The 18,760-nt window shown below is 46.0% G+C and overlaps 1 protein-coding gene across 1 annotated transcript in view; it reads right to left on the minus strand.

Moving 5' to 3' along the window:
* The window catches only part of ddo (D-aspartate oxidase), a 62,741-nt gene extending 44,202 nt beyond the window's left edge, over window positions 1–18,539 (minus strand). Inside the window, exons 1-2 of the mRNA XM_073055904.1 lie at window positions 18,313–18,539; window positions 3,295–3,469 (exon numbers count right to left, since the gene is read on the minus strand). Coding sequence (XP_072912005.1) covers window positions 3,295–3,466 — 172 coding nt within the window. The 5' untranslated portion in view covers window positions 3,467–3,469; window positions 18,313–18,539. The remainder of the gene's footprint in view (window positions 1–3,294; window positions 3,470–18,312) is intronic.
* Between the last annotated feature and the right edge of the window lie 221 nt (window positions 18,540–18,760).

An 18,760-nucleotide genomic window follows, 5' to 3' on the forward strand; every position in this document is an offset into this window, starting at 1 on the left:
TCCCAGCGTACAGGCAGAGACCAAGGTCCACTGCGCAAGTGGTGAGGACAAGGGTCAAGGGAGGCGGAGGAGCCCTTGCAGAACTGCTTTGAGTTTGGTGGACTGGAAATATTCCGGGATTCGTTTTTGGATCTGAATGAATACACCACAGGAGTCACCAACTTCACCAAGACCCGTACGGACGAGTGTGTGCTTCCGAGAACATACCCAACATACTCAAAACAAAAGCCGTGGATGAACCAGGAGGTTCAGAACCTGCTGAGATTTAGATCTGAGGCATTCAACGCTGGTAATCCAGGACTACGAGAAGTCCAGGTACAACCTATGGAAGGCTGTTTGAAGTGCAAAAATAAAATAACTCCAATTGAAGTTAGAGACGGAATTGATGTACATGAGCCCTGGCAGGGTTTGCCGGCCAGTACTTCCTACAAGGCAAAACTTAACACCATGAATGGCAGTGATGCTTCGCTCCCAGATGAGCTCAACGCCTTTTATACACATTTTGAAAGTTGAGAATAAAGCCACACCTGTGCAAATCCCTGCAGCATCTGGCGACCGTCTTGGGGGCTGGTGTCAAAACATCTGGCATGAGGGTGAACCCTTGCAAGGCATCAGCTCCTGATGGCACACCTGCTAGGGCACTGAAACCCCGTGCCAACCAACTGGCAGGAGTGTTCAATTACATTTTGTGTATCTCACTACTGCAGTCAGAGGTCCCCATCTGCTTCAAATGGGTGACAATCGTACCAGTGCCCAAGAAGAGGAGGGCAAGATGCCTCAATGACTATTGCCCAGATGCACTAACGTCTGCTTTGACAGGTTGGTCATGGTCAGAATCAACTCCTGCCTAAGCAACTGCCTGAATCCGCTGCTATTTGCCGATCCCCACAATGGACCCACGGCAATCTCACTGGCTCTCCAAAAAGCCTTGCACTCAAAATCAGTGAGACTGAGGAACTGATCGTGGACTTCAGGAAGTGAAAATCAAAGGAACACACACCAGTCCTCATCGAGGGTTCAGCAGTGGAAAGGGTGAGCAGTTCCAAGTTCCCAGGTGTCAACATCCTGGGCCCAATATATTGATGCAATTAGAAAGAAGGCACAACAGCAGCTATATTTCTTCAGGAGTTTGAGGAGTTTTGGTATGTCACCTGTTACGAATGTGCCACAACTCTGAGGGGCCGAAGGGTACAAAGTCACCCCCTCCTTTTTGAGAATCGCAAGATTGCTATTATTTCGGGTCTGAGACCCAGGAAATGAGAGAGAGACACCCAGAATACACAAGGTTTGGAATGTGTCCTGACCTCAGCGGAACGGAACCCCTGATAATGGCTATTGTCTCTTGGAGAAGGAATTGTGTATTGAGTACTGTACTATTCACTGAAACCCCTCAGGGGACAACCAGAGTGGGCTGGTTGAGGGATTGCATCATCCCAACCTGACTGACATCTGAGACCCCGTGAGTAAGGATAAAAGAGGGGTCCTGGAACACCAGGAGAAACGCTAGAAATCCCGTAACAGCATTTTATAGCAAAAGCCGGCGGGGGCTCGTGTGCGTCCTCCCTTGCCTGGGTGGCGGGCTCACCACGGAAGAACGGTTTAGCTAAAGGAGAGGTCACAATTGAACGGCCACGACAACGAGACACCCGACGGATCGAAATCATAAAGGAAAGCCGGCAAGTTTTTCTCCAAATCTCTCTCTCTCTCCAACAATTGCAACACAGCGGTCCCCAACGGCTGCAGCCTGTATGAACTGAACGAACTATATATTTCCATCGGACAATACATTATCCCCAGACAACGATACAGCTTATTGATTATTATTATACCCACACTTTTAGATTTAGTATTAACGACGTATATTATCTGTATATTTGCATTGATATTATTTTTGTGTATTTTTACTAATAAATACTGTTAAAAATAGTATCACCAGACTCCAACGGATGTCTCTATCTCTGCTGGTAAGTGACCCAGTTACGGGGTTCGTAACACACTGAAGACTCGCAAATTTCCACAGATGTACCGTGGAGGGCATTCTAACTGGTTGCATCACCGTCTGGTATGGAGGGGCCACTTCACGGGATCGGAAAAAGCTTCAGAAAGTTGCAAACTCAGTCAGCTCCATTGCGGACAATAGCCTCCCCAGCATCAAGGACACCCTCAAAAAGTGATGCCTCAAAAAGACAACATCCATCATTGAGGACCATCATCCCCCAGTATACGCCCTCTTCTCATGCTACCATCAAGGAGGAGGTACGGGAGCTTGAAGACAGACGCTCAATGTTTCAGGAAAAGCTTTTCTCCCCCCTTTCCACCGTCAGACTTCTGAATGAACAATGAATCCATGAACACAACCTCAAATCTTTTTCTTATTTTGCTGTCTTATTGCACTACGGGTGTCCCCCGTTTACGACAGCCCGCTGTTACGAAAGACCTACATTAGTACCTGATTTCGCTAACCAAAGAGGATTTTCGCTTTTATGAAAAAAAGATGCCCACTTTATACGTGTGTTTACCCTGAGAAAGACTACAATGACCGTGAAGCCTTGCGCGGGCAGTTGTTTGTGCATGTGTGTACGTGCGTGCGTAGGCGTGTACGTGCGTGCGTAGGCGTGTACGTGCCTATTTTTTTTCCCTGAAATCGATTTTGGCTCGCTGTCTTCCCGATATTGATAAGTGAAACTACACCGTACCTACAATATTTCTACTTTATATAGGGTGTATATTTATCATATCATTCCTGCTTTTACTATATGTTAGTGTTATTTTAGGTTTTATGTGTTATTTGGTTTGATTTGGTAGGTTATTTTTTGGATCTGGGAACGCTCAAAAAATTTCCCATATAAATTAATGGTAGTTGCTTCTTCGCTTTACGGCATTTCAGTTTACAAACTGTTTCACAGGAACGCTCCACCTTCAGATAGCGGGGGAAACCTGTACTTATTTAATTTTTAAATATACATTTCCTATTGTAATTTTCATTTTATGTATTGCACTCTACTGCTGTCACAAAACAACATATTTCATGACATATGCCAGTGACATTAAACCTGATTCACCTTTCCTAATACTTGCTTAGAAAGCTCAGTGTTAAATTTTATTCAGCAGTCCCTTCCGCTCCGGATTATTTTTTAAGATGTTCAAGGCAGTACACAGACGTAGCTTGTGGCTGCTGTTCCCTTATGCAACCACACAGATTATTCAGTTCCTAGGAAATCTACCATTTCTTAACTCGCATCAATTGCTTTGCACCGAAACCCAGCGGCTCGGACTCGTTCCTTGTGAACCCACCGGGAGAGAAGTGTGGGCTGAGGACTCCTGCAGCCAGGTCACTGGTCGTGTGTGGAGAGAACTCTTCTGCAATCACAGTGACAGAGCAGTTAGGGACGGCCTTGGCAACACACAACGCAGTAGACATTCCGATTACACCGGCTCCAATCACAGCAACCTGGACGTTATCCATGACCTGGGGATAAGGGGCGGGGGGGGTGGGGGGGGAAGCAAACCACAGCATAAATATTCCCGGCAAGAATCAGAGTTACAATTCCAATAAGAATAAAAGCAATCCAATAATAAATTGCAAATCTGAAACATGAATTCGTTCAACAATCTAATTGATCTGTGGCTCCAGTTACTGACTAGATTTTATTCAATGCCCTGATCTATTTAATATTTTTAGTTCTTGACCACTGATCAAGGTATTGTTATTCCTTCAAAGTACATTTACTTTTATTATCAAAGTATATATAAATTATACACATTGAGATTTGTCTGTTTACAGGCAGCCACAAAGCAAGAAACCTGAAAGAACCCAATTTTTAAAAAAAGACCCATACATAATGTGCTGCAGAGAAAAATCACAGATCATGCTAGGAAAAGAAGCGAGTAACAGCATTCTGAACCAAATGGAGTCCTTAGATCCGAAAGCCCAGAGAAGGCCCAAAGCCTTGGCCTCAGTTCATCATATCAGTGGAGCAAATCGCCACAAAGCGCGCAGACACGAAGCACAGCAGCCAGGACAGTCTCAGACCCTCAGTGCTGCGGAGGGAGGATTGAACATAGCAGGAGAACGAGCGAAATTGGCCCAACTTCACAGGCAGTCACTTAGCATCAAGGGCAGCCCGCTTCCATTCTCTGCCTTCTGAAGCAATTGATACAGCCAATATGGCCGCCACAGACTCCCTCATAGTTGGGGGCAAAGTGCTGGGTGGAAAGGTCGCTGGTGAGATGGTACATTCCTTTCACTACACAACAACCTCAATGCGTGCTCCAAAATACATATATCTATTAGCCCACTAACTTACTGTGCCCCTAATGTGGGGTGAAATTACTTCAAACAGTTGCACCATTCACTTGATTATGGTGTACGGTAAAAAAGCAGGGCATTTGTGAAAGCACTGAATGACAGCAGACACACGAAACAGAAGCAGGTCACTCGGAAAACTGTTCCAGCATCCTCAAGTTCTGCCATAGCCTCAGCTCATAGAACTGAACACTTCCAGCTTTCACATTAACCACCCTTTTCAACCTGCCATCATACTTTTAAGGATGTGTGGACATCCATTCTGTTCCTCCACGTATTGCCACACCTTTTCCAGCCTTAGTGTAACGTGGTTTTTTTTCTTTTTCTTTGTTACTGTGTATGTAATCAAAATGGCGTCTTTGTTTTGATAAAAGTAGGAATGCTGGCGCCTGTGTTAATCATAGGAATGCTAGCGTCTTTGTTATGATAAGTGCTGGAAGCTTGTTTGGGACTGTAAACTGATTGTCGGCGGGGATTTTGGGGAGTCGGGGCGATGGAGTGAGAGAGAGAGGACGGGATGCTGGAAGCTGGGCGACGGTCCCCAGCCCAAGGTTTTCGGTGATGAGAGAAGACGGAGACAGAGGAGTGTGGAGCGTCTGGTCGACCACCGTGGGGGTCCCAGGAGGCGGGTTGAGGAATTCGGAGGGGATCAAATACCAGAAGACTTCAGTAATTGAGCTCCAACGGTTGTGCACGAAGTGGTTTGGACTTTGATAAGTTTGGCGCCTTTTCTTTTTTTTTTCTCTTATTCATATATACTGTATCGTTAGTAATCGCTTAGTTATAGTAATCTTTATAAATTGTACTCATTTAATCGCATAAGGTGTACTGTCTGTTTTTTGAGCAAGGCGGGGACATCACACAGCATCCACACCAGCTGATTACCCAGTTTGGCGGGGCCGAAGGCTGCTCCCCCTAGACTAGAACGAGTTTGAGCGATGCCTGAGGCGACCCAGGGGTTACATTGTGGGGGCTCGTCCGGGATTGATTTCTGTGGAAGCTGTGTGATCGCCCTCTTTGAATTGTGTCTGCGGCGAAGAGCTGGTGTGCCTTTGTGGGTGTGTGATTGCCGGTTATCTCTGCATGTGTGTTGGGTGGGGTGGCTGCTGTGGGTAGCCCGGAGGTCGTTGTTCGAGTTCCGACTAGCGCTGACGAAAAGGTGGTGGGGTCATGGGCTGTCCATGCAGTTAAGAGAGCGAGGAAGGTCTGGTTGGAATGTTTCAGCAGTGGTGGGCTCCGCCCGGTTGTTGGAATAATGTCCAGCCCTAAAGGGGCGGAGACGTGGGCGGAGCAGACCTCTCAGTTGTTGGGTGAGTGGCAGTGCTTGGCTGAGGGAAAGCGACAGGGATTGGTTGAAAGTTTGAGTAGGCGGGCTGGTAGCGTTGTTAGAACTGTCGGGCGCAATTATCTCGAAGTGACAGCTGCCAGTTCTGGGAAAGTGTGGGAAAATGCGTGTGGTTCGACTGGAAGTCAAATGCCGCAGCTGGGGGGCTTATCATATCCGTGGCAGGAGATTGGTGGGAAGTTTTTAGGGTATCTCTTTTGGTTAGGAGGGCAGATAAATTGCTTGCGGAGACAGGGGGATCTGTCAAGGGGATCAGTTGTTCCGTTGATCCGAGAGATGTCGGGAAACTTAGAGGAGGCCCAGTGGGGGAACGGCTTGGGGTCTCGGGGGGAGCACGTTCCTAGCAATGTACCAAGGAACTCCCGCAAGGAACAGACCCTATTCCTGAAGGCTTAGAGGGACCACGCACTCAGGTGTTGTTACAGATGGATGGAAGTCAAGTTAAAGCCATCCTCGGCACCGGGGCACCGGTTAAGTTGCTGTACAGTTTGTGTTATAACCGTTTTTGGAAGCCTTTACCCTTGATGACATTGACGGCACTGGAGATTTGGGGTACCAGTGCCGGTGATTATAAAGACGACGGTTGTTGGTCAGTGAAAATGGAGTTCTTAGAGGCAAACGTGGAGATGACTGAGGTTCGTGAATCGTTAATGCTGATGTGTCCGGACACTGTTGAGACGGGCAGCGTTTCGGTTATGGAGAGAACCAATATCCTGTTGGTGCGCTTGGGGGCCTGCCCGGAGGAGGCGGGTGAGAGCTGTTTGGAGGCATTATCGATGCACCCAGAGTTTCGAGCTGCTTGTGCGGACGTGTGTAGCAGCCTTGGGCCGATACCGAATTCAAACAAGAGCCGGTGGTGGTATGGCCTGGAGGAGTATCTGAGGGTGAGACCCTCTTAGTGGACGCTGCGAAATACCACCAGGGAGGGGAGTTGACTGCTGAAGACACCTCGGTGAGGCAGAGGTTGCGGCGACTGGCCCCTACAGCGTGGCAGACGTAGGCAGCGTGTGTGTGTGGATTATATTGGGCCGTAGAGGCGATGGCCTATCTGAGTGGTGCGAAGAGGTTTAAGGTGCTGGATCTGAGGAGTGGATGTTGCCAGATCCCGATGAGTGAGGCCGCCAAGGAGAAGACGGCGGTTAAAAGTTTCCTAGGAGTCTTTCCGGTCCGAAAAGATACCACCGGGTATCTCCGGAGCCCTTGCAACCTTCCTGCAGGGCATGTGGAAGACCATGGGGGTGTGGAGGCGTTTGGAATTTTGACGTATGTGGATGATCTCTTGGTATTTGGATTTGCCTCAGGAGAATATGAAGTGAGGTCGTTGCTGGAGCGGCTGAGAACTACAGAGTTACAGTGTTTTCTGGACACGTGCCAGGGCTGGCGAAGGTCGCAGCTCGTGAGTGTCTGTCTCTACGGAATCAAGTTTGAAATGAAGACTGAGAGACCGGAGAGAGTGATCTGGAACCATTTGAAAGACATACAAATTGGAGAGAATGAAGAAAGTTGTTTGACTGAGGGCCACAGCAAACTGAGAGCCTGGAGAAGGGAGCTTGCGGAGGTGAAGAAATTGCGGACAAATCTTGGAAAGGGGAAGCGGTAGCTTGAAGGGAACCTGAAGATGACCATCGACAGTTCAAATGAAGTACAACACCTGAAGGTTGATCTGGAAGAAGTCATGAGGAGGAAAAAAAGAAGCTGGAGAGAAGTGCAGTGAATACTGAACTGGAGGGTGACCAATCTTTAACTGCTGCTTTTCAGGTCGGGGTGGAAGAAGCTGTTGGAGTAACTGCATTCCAGATTGAGATGGCCGGGATGCGGGAGTCAGAACTGCTGAGCCAGGGGCCAGAGAAGATGATAATCTCAATTGCAGGAAGCTGAAGAGACTGCAGGAGCAGTGCAGGTCACGTGTTTCCGTTTGGAGAAGATCAAACGGCAGCTACCGATCAAAGAAATGAGGAAGAATACGGATTCAAAGGCTGATGTGCTGGATGTGTGGTACATGCTGCCTTTTGCTGACTTTCCCTCGATTGAGGAAGAGACCTTTGGCCCTTCTTCCACTGAGTCAGGTGTAGTGGGGAGGGTTAGCTGTGTGCAGTGTGGGGTATGAGTGAGAGATTGAAAGAGGAGTTGGTAGTGGACCCAAGGTATCCCCAGCTGTGTCCTAGCCTAAGGGTTTAGGTGAGGGGGGTACGGAGGTCTCAGAAGGGTTTGGGAACGCCCAGATAGTTGGCCTATATAGCACCTAAGGAACAGGGCGTGAGGTTTACTGTGTGGGGAGGAGATGTCACTGCTTGTGCTTGGGTTACGGTGTGTTGGCAGGAAAGATGACGAGTTATCTAATAGTCATGAGGACATGACTTTTATTTGGTGGGGGGAGAGTGTAACGGGGTTTTTTTTCTTTTTCTTTGTTACTGTGTATGTAATCAAAATAGCGTCTTTGTTTTGTTAAAAGTAGGAATGCTGGCGCCTGTGTTAATAGTAGGAGTGCTAGCGTCTTTGTTATGATAAGTGCTGGAAGCTTGTTTGGGACTGTAAACTGATTGTTGGTGGGGATTTTGGGGAGTCGGGGCGATGGAGTGAGAGAGAGAGGACGGGATGCTGGAAGCTGGGCGACGGTCCCCGGCCCAAGGTTTTCGGTGATGAGAGAAGACGGAGACAGAGGAGTGTGGAGCGTCTGGTCGACCACCGTGGGGGTCCCAGGAGGCGGGTCGAGGAATTCGGAGGGGATCGAATACCAGAAGACTTCAGTAATTGAGCTCCAACGGTTGTGCACGAAGTGGTTTGGACTTTGATAAGTTTGGCGCCTTTTCTTTTTTTTTTCTCTTATTCATATATACTGTATCGTTAGTAATCGCTTAGTTATAGTAATCTTTATAAATTGTACTCATTTAATCGCATAAGGTGTACTGTCTGTTTTTTGGGCGAGGCGGGGACATCACACAGCATCCACACCAGCTGATTACCCAGTTTGGCGGGGCCGAAGGCTGCTCCCCCTAGACTAGAACGAGTTTGAGCGATGCCTGAGGCGACCCAGGGGTTACAGTGCATTTCCTCAACTACACTCACTCACACTTCTCCAGACTAAATCTCATTGGCTACTCTGCTGCCAAACTCTCCACGTCTTCTTCAGGACAGAGGGCGAGGAGTAATGTCGGAGCGTGAACCCGTGATCGGCTCCAATTCTCGACCGATCCGCCGAGCAAGATTGACATCAATGAGGACGAGAGCAGAAGGCGAACAGGCATTCAGCGCCATCCAAATCTTTGAATGTCCATCTTGCTCCGTCTCGCCCTCCCTCCCTCTCACTCGCTGCTGCCAGAGGAAGGTTTAGGAGTCTTGGGGAAGGTGTGATTGGCACGATTTGTGGTCTGGGCTCGTACTTAGAGGACTCTGCAGTTCATGTTACGTGTTCCTGGTTTGTTTTTTTTTATTGCTATTTTGCGCGATTTTCCAGGGCGGGCTAGCTCTGCGGCCTGCAGTCAAGGAATGACGCTGCCCTAAATTGAACTGAACTACACTGAACATTCCTGGACTGTTTCAAGGACTCTGCTGTTTGACGTTTAATATTCTGGGTGTCATCCGCTTGTTTTTTTCCTTTGCCATTTGCGTGATTTGTGCTTGCTTTTGCACATTGGGTTTTTGACGTTTACTTTGAACGGGTTTCATGGCGTTTCTTGGCTGTCTCCAGGAAGATAAATCTCAGATTTGTATACTGCATACAGACTTTGATAATAAATATACTGTGAACTTTGAGTCTCCCTGTAGTATAAAGCTTTTATCTTGTCATGTCTTTATCATTTCACCGTGCCTGCACAACAAAACAACTAATCTATAAAATGTAAGGGCCAGAGGACTGAGTTCCATGGAACTTCACTAGCAGTAATAAAAAGAGTCAACCATTATCTTTTGCTTCCTGTCACCGAGTCGACTTTGGATCCAACCTGCTACACCCCACTGGCTCCAATGGTCTTTATTTTATTTAAACAGCCTGCCATGTTGGACCTCAAAAGCCTTTTTAAAATCCACACACACTACATCAAAAGTAGAGCTCTCATTGACTATTCTGCCTCTAGAGGCGCCGTTTGTTTTGTACAAACATCACTTTCTATTCGTAGGGTGTTTACATTACTTTTTACTTCATTCCTGCGCAGATTATTTTGGATTTCGACTTGCAGCAAACATGGTGGAAAGATATCCATCGCCATCCACTCTTTATTCGCCCTTGAAACAGCGATACCTGTGAGCCTCAAGCTTCCTCGATGTTGGTAGAACATCCTTCAGTTCCTCTGAAGGAAGTATCATGTTCATCGTTATTGCTATTAAGTCATCGCTGTGCCACAAGCTCATTCTGGGCTACACGGCATAGTTATGGAATATCGCATGTGCTTATTACCTCGGTTAACACTGATCATGAGAATCATCGATAGTGTTAGTATATTCAGGCGCAGAACGATTCTGCCCGAGTTACGGTGAAAGGTTGACTGTGTTGGAGAGCAGGAGAATGAAGGATGACCACAGAAGTTTATAAAAACATGAGGTGTCTTTTCCCCAGGATACACATACAAAAATAAGATCAAAGAGATTTAAAACTCCTTGCACTTCTCTCAGAAGAGAATGGCAAACCACTTTGGTAGAAAAATTTACCAGAACAACCCTGGTGATGGAACAACCATAACCGCCCGTGTTATATGGCACAACAACAAAAAACACAAACTTCTGTGTAACTTGTTTACACAGAGAATAGTGAGTAGCTGGAATGAGCTGCCTGTGGAAGCAGTAGAGGCAGGTTCAATTGCAACATTGAAGAAGTGTTTGCAGAGGTGCATAGAGGACAGAGGCTTGGAGGGTCATGGGCCAAACATGAGCAACCATTAGTAAGGAGACCAGGACTAGTCAGAAGGTCCCAATTTCATGCTATATATTCTATAATACATTAATATTTCTGGACTGTGTAACAACTTGCGAATGACAAGAGAGAGAGACCTGACCAAGCAGACTAAACTCGCTCCAATGATGACAAACTTCACATGAATGACTCTGAATTGTCTTCCTTCATCCTGAACCATGACATCCCCTCTGCAGAGCCCTTGACCAAGCCTCGTTGATTTCCCCCAACTCTGTCCTCACCCATTCTCCCTCAGGCAGAACAAGAACAGGAGGCAGAGGTTCCCTAGTCCTTGCCATCGATACCAACTGCCTCAGCATTCAACAGGTCATCTTTGGCAATTTCCACAAGCTCCAATAAGGTTCCACTATTAGATCCCTTCCCCTTTCAAAACTTCACAGGAATCACTCCGTTCACAGCTCTGTCATCTGCTCTAATCCCTCCCTATCAATATGCGGCATTTTCCATGCAATTGCAAGAGATGCCAAGTTTGTCCTTCTACCTCTTCCTTCCCATAAACATTCCTTCCAGGCAAAGCAGCAATGTACTTGTGCCCCTTCCAGCCCAGGATAATTCAGTGTTCACAAAATGCCCTCCTCTCCCCTGGAGAAGACAAATGTAGACTGGAGCTCCTTCACGCAGACCGTAGGAATGACCCTGAACTTCCTGTTGACCTGATCTTACTATGTCATTTCCTGCACTGCTACACCAAGATCCTAAAGCAAACTCAAGAAACATCACCTTGAAGCCTTCCAGACTTGATATTGAATTTGCTGTAACTTTAGATATGCTCCATCTTTCTGTCTAAATAACAACCAAGATGAGGCAACCCCATGGATGGAGGTACAACTCCTTATATTCCGTCTGGGTAGCTTCCAACCTGATGGCATGAATATCAATTTCTCTTCCTGCTACAAAAAATTTTCCCTCTTCTATTCCCCACTCTGGCATCTTGCCTCTTCGCACCTGCCTATCACCTCCCCCTGGGTCCCCTCCACCTTCCCTTTCTCCTATGGTCCACTCTCCTCTCCTATCAAATTCCTTCCTCTCCAGCCTTTATCTTTCACGTATCACCTTCTCGCTAGCCTCCTTCCCCTCCCCCCCAACTTTTTTTTATAAATTCCCCCTTCCTTTCCAGTCCTGAAGAAGGGTCTCGGCCCAAAGTGTTGACTGTTTATTCATTTCTATAGATGCTGCCTGACCTGCTGAGTTCCTCCAGCATTTTGCACGTGTTGCTCTGGATTTCCAGCATCTTTCTCGTGTATATAGCCACCGTATTTTTGTCTGCCTGCCTTCTTTCTTCCCCTCTCTGTGCCTGCTGGGCACGTCGCTGTATACCAGAGCCACATTAGTAACATATTACACAGGCCTAGCAGTTGAACCTTATCCCACCTACCTCGGAGAAATTCCTTGGGTTTCACCCACATTTCTCCATTATCTAGATTAACATTTCTCTCTCAGCTCTGATGGAAGGTCCCACATCTGAAGTGGTGAGTTACTTCTATTTCCACTTATGCTGCTTCACCATTGAAGCATTTAAAAATTTCCAGTATTTTTGATTTTCCAGCATTTTTTCCCCAATCGGAGTTTTCTTGTAATCATGTTGGCCGAGTTTTTTTCTCATCCCAAGCCTAGTGCGCCAAGCCAGAGGCACCAGCTCACCATTAACAACTTGTTACACAGCCAAGAAGCCCAATATGCTGATGATCATCACCATTGTGACAGACACCCCCTTGCATTCCCGTATCGATTCCTCCAACTTCAGTAATTGCCCCCCCACCCCTTCATCATTCCTATCTCCCTACCTGCCCATAACCTCCTTCCCTCTCCTATCAGATTCCCCCTTCTCCAGCCTTTTATCTCTTTCACCAATCAACTTCCCAGCTCTTTACAGACACTCCTTCTGTTATGCACACACCCCTTCTCCACCTCCTTTAGCTCATGAAAACAAACTTCCATTTGTTTCCAAAGTTCTGACAAAGGAACGCAGATCAGAAAGGTTGACCATTTATTTTTTGTACAGGTGCTGCCTGATCTACTGAGTTTTTCCAGCATTTTATGTTTTAGTCAGACGTGACCGTCCCTGAACAAATTCATGCTGACTCCTACAATTATCTGTACCTGTAGCAATAAAGCATTATACTGTTCCCTTTGAACTGAATCCAACAATTTTATGGCTCATCTAACTGGCCTGCAATTTCTCCATTTATCCTTACCACCTTCAAACAAAACATTCCCAGTACTAAAGTCCTCTGGCACCATTCCTGCAGCTTGGAAGGATTGAACCTTGGTGGCCAGGGCTCTTTCCCTGTCTTCATCTAACAGCCTGGGACACTTTTCATTTGGACTCAGTGACTAATCAACTTTTAAAAGACTCTTTCTTATCCAAAGTTTCCCTCAACCACAATACTGTGACAAATAAGGCTAATCTTCATTTCTTACTTTCCATCCTGACCTTGATGAGGAGTCCCACTACCACATGGGTTTCAGAATCAGGTTTATTATCACTGGAATATGTCGTGAAATTCGTTGTTAAGTAACAGGAATACATTGCAATACATAACAAAAACATTATAAATTACAGCACGTATACACAAATATATTTAAAAACTTAAATAAGTGTTGCAAAAAAAGAGGGAAAAAAAGTGAGGTGGTGTTCATAGGTTCAATGCCCATTAAGAAATCGGAATGCAGAGGGGAAGAAGCTGTTCCTGAATCTGAGTGTGTGCCTTCAGGCTCCTGTACCTCCTCCCTGATGGTAACAGTGAGAAGAGGGCATGTCCTGGGTGATGGGGGTCCTTAACAAAGGATGGCACCTTTTTGAGGCATCACCCCTTCAAAGATGTCCTGGGTGCTGGGACATCTTCCAGGTGATCCGATTTCAACCCACATCCCGAAACCCTGCTAAGTTACCATAAATTTCAACATTTGATAGGTTTCAATGAGATTTCCCCCCCCCCCCACCATTCTTTTAGATTCCAGTGAGTAAAGGGTAAACCATCAGGGTAACTGGGAGAGCTGTGTGATAAGAGATTTACATACATATTACAGTATTCTTATAATAAACAAAGACAGATGGATTAGCTGAAGTTCACTTGGCCCATTTCTGACACCTCCCTGACCTTTTTCAATCTCACTACCTCCATCCCTGGAGGCAAACTGTCAACCTACAACTTTTATAAACCTACTGATTCCCACGGTTATCATGACTATACCTCTTCCCGCCTACAACTTTTATAAATCTACTGATTCCCACGGTTATCATGACTATACCTCTTCCCGCCTACAACTTTTATAAATCTACTGATTCCCACGGTTATCATGACTATACCTCTTCCCGCCTACAACTTTTATAAATCTACTGATTCCCACGGTTATTATGACTATACCTCTTCCCGCCTACAACTTTTATAAATCTACTGATTCCCACGGTTATCATTACTATACCTCTTCCCGCCTACAACTTTTATAAATCTACTGATTCCCACGGTTATCATGACTATACCTCTTCCCGCCTACAACTTTTATAAATCTACTGATTCCCACGGTTATCATGACTATACCTCTTCCCGCCTACAACTTTTATAAATCTACTGATTCCCACGGTTATCATGACTATACCTCTTCCCGCCTACAACTTTTATAAATCTACTGATTCCCACGGTTATCATGACTATACCTCTTCCCGCCTACAACTTTTATAAATCTACTGATTCCCACGGTTATCATGACTATACCTCTTCCCGCCTACAACTTTTATAAATCTACTGATTCCCACGGTTATCATGACTATACCTCTTCCCGCCTACAACTTTTATAAATCTACTGATTCCCACGGTTATCATGACTATACCTCTTCCCGCCTACAACTTTTATAAATCTACTGATTCCCACGGTTATCATGACTATACCTCTTCCCGCCTACAACTTTTATAAACCTACTGATTCCCACGGTTATCATGACTATACCTCTTCCCGCCTACAACTTTTATAAACCTACTGATTCCCACGGTTATCATGACTATACCTCTTCCCGCCTACAACTTTTATAAATCTACTGATTCCCACGGTTATCATGACTATACCTCTTCCCGCCTACAACTTTTATAAATCTACTGATTCCCACGGTTATCATGACTATACCTCTTCCCGCCTACAACTTTTATAAATCTACTGATTCCCACGGTTATCATGACTATACCTCTTCCCGTCCTGTCTCCTGTAAAAATACAATTACTTTTTCTCAGTTCCTTCGTCTCCATGCATCAGCTCTCAGGATGTGGATTTCCTTACCAGGACATCAGAAACCTCCTCTTTCTACAAAAGAAAAATGGGGGTTCCCTTCCTCCACCACATCTTAGTACTACCTCACTTTTTTTTAAAGTGTGTTTTTGCACTTTTTAAAATCTATTCAATATATACATAATTGATTTACTTGTTTTTTTATTTATTATTATTTTCTCTCTCTGCTAGATTATGTATTGCATTGAACTGCTGCTGCTAAGTTAACAAATTTCACATCACATGCCAGTGATAATAAACCTGATTCTGATTCCATTTCCTACACATCCACACTCACCCCATCTTCCCGCTGCCTTAACAGTGACAGTTCCTCTTGTCCTCCCCTACCACCCCCATGAGCCCCTACATCCAACACATCACCCTCTACAAGCTCCACCATCTCCAAAGGGATCCAACCACCAAACACGCCTTTACCTCCTCCACTCTCGCTCCCTCAATCCTCATCCATTCATCCCTTCCCACTAATCTCACTCCTGATAATTACCCCTGTTAGCAGCCTAAGTGAATTGAATTGACTTTATTACTTACATCCTTCATACACGAGTAAAAATCTTTACATTATGTCTGCCTAAATGGTAATTTATAATAAACAGTATGTACAACAGGATAGTCACTATAACATAGAAATACAGTTGTGTTTGCATAAGTTAAAGTAATCTGTTGGCCTGGTGGAAGAAGCTGTCCTGGAGCCTGTTGGTCCTGGCTTTTATGCTGTGGTACTGTTTCTCGGATGGTAGCAGCTGGAACAGTTTGTGGTTGGGGTGACCCGGGTCCTCAATAATCCTTTGAGCCTTTTTTTCACACCTGTCCTTGTAAATGTCCTGAATCATGGGAAGTTCACATCTACAGATGCGCTGGGCTGTCCGCACCACTCTCTGCAGAGTCCTGCGATTGAGGGAGGTTCAGTTCCCATACCAGGCAGTGATGCAGCCAGTCAGGATGCTCTCAATTGTGCCCCTGTAGAAAGTCCTTAGGATTTGGGGGCCCATACCAAACTTCCTCAATCATCTGAGGTAAAAGAGGTACTATTGTGCCTTTTTCACCACACAGCCATTACGTACAGACCATGTGAGATCCTCGGTGATGTTTATGCTGAGGGACTTAAAGCTGTTCACCCTCTCAACCCCAGGTCCATTGATGTCTATAGGGGTTAGCCCGTCTCCATTCTTCCTGCAGTCCACAACCAACACCTTGTATTCCACCCTTGTAGTCTCGGCCCGAAATGTCGACGGTGCTTCTCCCTGTAGATGCTGCCTGTCCTGCTGCGTTCCATGACATGAAAAAGGTTGGGAACCCCTGGTCTAGGGCTTTCACTAACAGGAAGGGGAGGAAACACACATTTTGTGTGTGTTGCTTGAATTTCCAGCATCTGCAGATTTCCTCATGTTTACCTCGTATTCCATCTGGGTACCGTCCAACCTGATGGCATGAATATAAATTTCTCCTCCCCAGTAAAAAAAAATCACCCCTCCCCTCTTCTTCTATTCCCCACTCTGAACTCTTCTCACCTTTAAACCCCCTTCCCATTCCCCTCTCCTATCAGATTCCTTCTTCTCCAGCTCTTTATCTTCTCTACCCATCTGATTTCACCTTTTGCCCTCCAGCTAGCCTCCTTCCCCACCCCACCCCACCCCCAACCATCTTATTCTGGCATCTTCCTTTCCACTCCTGAAGAAGGGTTTCAGCCCAAAACGTCGACATTTCCATAGATGCTGCCTGACCTGCTGAGTTCCTCCAGCATTCTTGAGGGTGTTACTGTAGTTAGACCATGAACTTCGCAAATGGTCTTGTCTTTGCACCAGAACTGCAACCCGTATCAAAAGCTTTTGTTTGAGAGGAACTGATTTGGGAAGGAAAAAAAATCGGTAACATGACACTGATATTGAATGAGACCCGCAAACTCAGACGATACCGGATACCGCGAGTCGCGTGAAACAGTCAGAAATAAGCCTTAACACGGCAGGAACAAGACACTGAACGCCGTTTTTAAAAACAGCACCAAGCACAGCTTCGTCAAGTGTTCGCGGCAGGAATGGAAAATCGACCGAAGTGCTAACTGGAAGTCCTATCTCGGGGTCACGTGACAGAGCTGAACTTCTCAAATAGGCTGCAAAAACGGGAAAGAAAATACTGAACGTCGCAAAGGACACAAGCCATTGCATAACAGGGCGATTCCAGAGCGTCTTACTCTGTCCCTATCACACACACATGTAGACATGTACGTTAGTAGAAACACTTAATAAGTTTTCGATAGCTGATTAAGTTTTTTTTTCTAAAAAGTTACTCCATCAAAACGTCTTTCCTGTGGCATCAAATATTTCTATCAGTCATTCAGGACGGCTCAATTACGTTAATTAAATTCCCCCATTTGCAATTTTAAGTTGCAATTAAGTGAGAAGGAAGCAGGTACAGTTAAGGGTTGAAGTGTTGCAGTGGAATCCTTGCAAGAGGTTGGAGGACCACTCAATGTTACACGTTCTGTCTAAAACTATCTACTTTTTGAGATATGTATTCTATAAAGGTAAAAGGCAACTTCAAATTAAGTTGGCCACCCGGTGGGCCAATTATAGTTAGCAGCTATCATTTGGTGTTAACTTGTGAAAGGTACACAGAGATCCTATTAATGTGCGATAGTTCGCAAAACAAAACAAAATTACACCTTCCCTTCGGTAATTTAATATGACATCACATCATTGGTAATACTTAAAAACAAGCTGGATGAACTCAGCAGGTCGGGCAGCATCCGCTGAAATGAATACTTGTTATTAGTAACAATTGTATTTATAAGCACTAGAGATTCTGCAGCACAACACGCGCAAAATGCTGGAGGAACTCAGCAGGTCAGGCAGCATCTGTGGTAAAGAGTAAACAGTTGACTTTCAGGCCAAAACCCTTCTTCGGGACGGGAGAGGAAGAGGGGCGATGCTAGAGTGGGGGGTAGGGGCGGGGACGGAGAAGGAGACCCTTCATCAGGATTGAACTGAGACCCTCCGTGGGGGGGGCGTGTCGTGTTTATATAATATTGTTTGTGGCAATGTGGCCAGGTTTTAATAAACTGCTTAAAAGAAAAGTATTCTGGGTTTTTCCTGCTCTGGTCGACTTTTTCATATCTGGACTAGTTCGCAACTTTAAAAGAAAAACTATAGGAGGAACTACAGACTGTACACAGCAGCGATGCAGAGTTCACCAGGGACTTTGCTACCCAAGAGGAAAAGCACCTTAAACACCTGACATCTCAAACACTCGCCATCTCCGAGAAGACCCCGACACACGGGTCACAAATAAGCCGGCATTAACTGCTTTGAACACGAAGAGACGCTTGACAATAATTGTTATTCAAATTAAGGAGGCGATGTGTGATGCATTGATAACGTAAACAGTGGAATTTGGAGAGGTTTAGCTCAGTCCCTCTAACGCATTTAATTTCTGATTGCACAGTCTTCTCTGTACCCCGCCAACCAGGAGAGAACCAACCTCGGCACCGTAGGGTCGAAGCTTCCACAGGCGTCCCTCTCTTGGCAGACGAATGGATCCCTGCTCCCGCAGAAGTATCCGAGTTCCGGTGTTCCTTCTCGCTGAACTTCCGCTGACGGCGGTTTATTACTTTGCTCGCCGCCGCGCAATCATTCATGAACCTGGAACCGAAATGATCCCGTCCCGGCGCCAAGCTGCCCTGCTGTGCCCCCCGAGTGCGCCTCAGCTCATCCCATTTATGGTTCCTGGAGGTCTTGGCACGGGTGTGCGGCTATGTCATGTGCCTTTGACTGTCGCCGCAGTCACAGGCAACGTGTGCAGGCCCTTCGGCTCATCTAGTGTGTGCTGACCTATTTACACTAAACCCATTTTATTCTCCCCACACTCCCATCAACATCCCTCCAGTTTTCTCCGCTCACCTATGTTGTTCGAATTGAATTTAAATTGA

This window comes from Hemitrygon akajei, chromosome 9, assembly GCF_048418815.1.
Source record: "Hemitrygon akajei chromosome 9, sHemAka1.3, whole genome shotgun sequence".
Classification (NCBI taxonomy): domain Eukaryota; kingdom Metazoa; phylum Chordata; class Chondrichthyes; order Myliobatiformes; family Dasyatidae; genus Hemitrygon; species Hemitrygon akajei.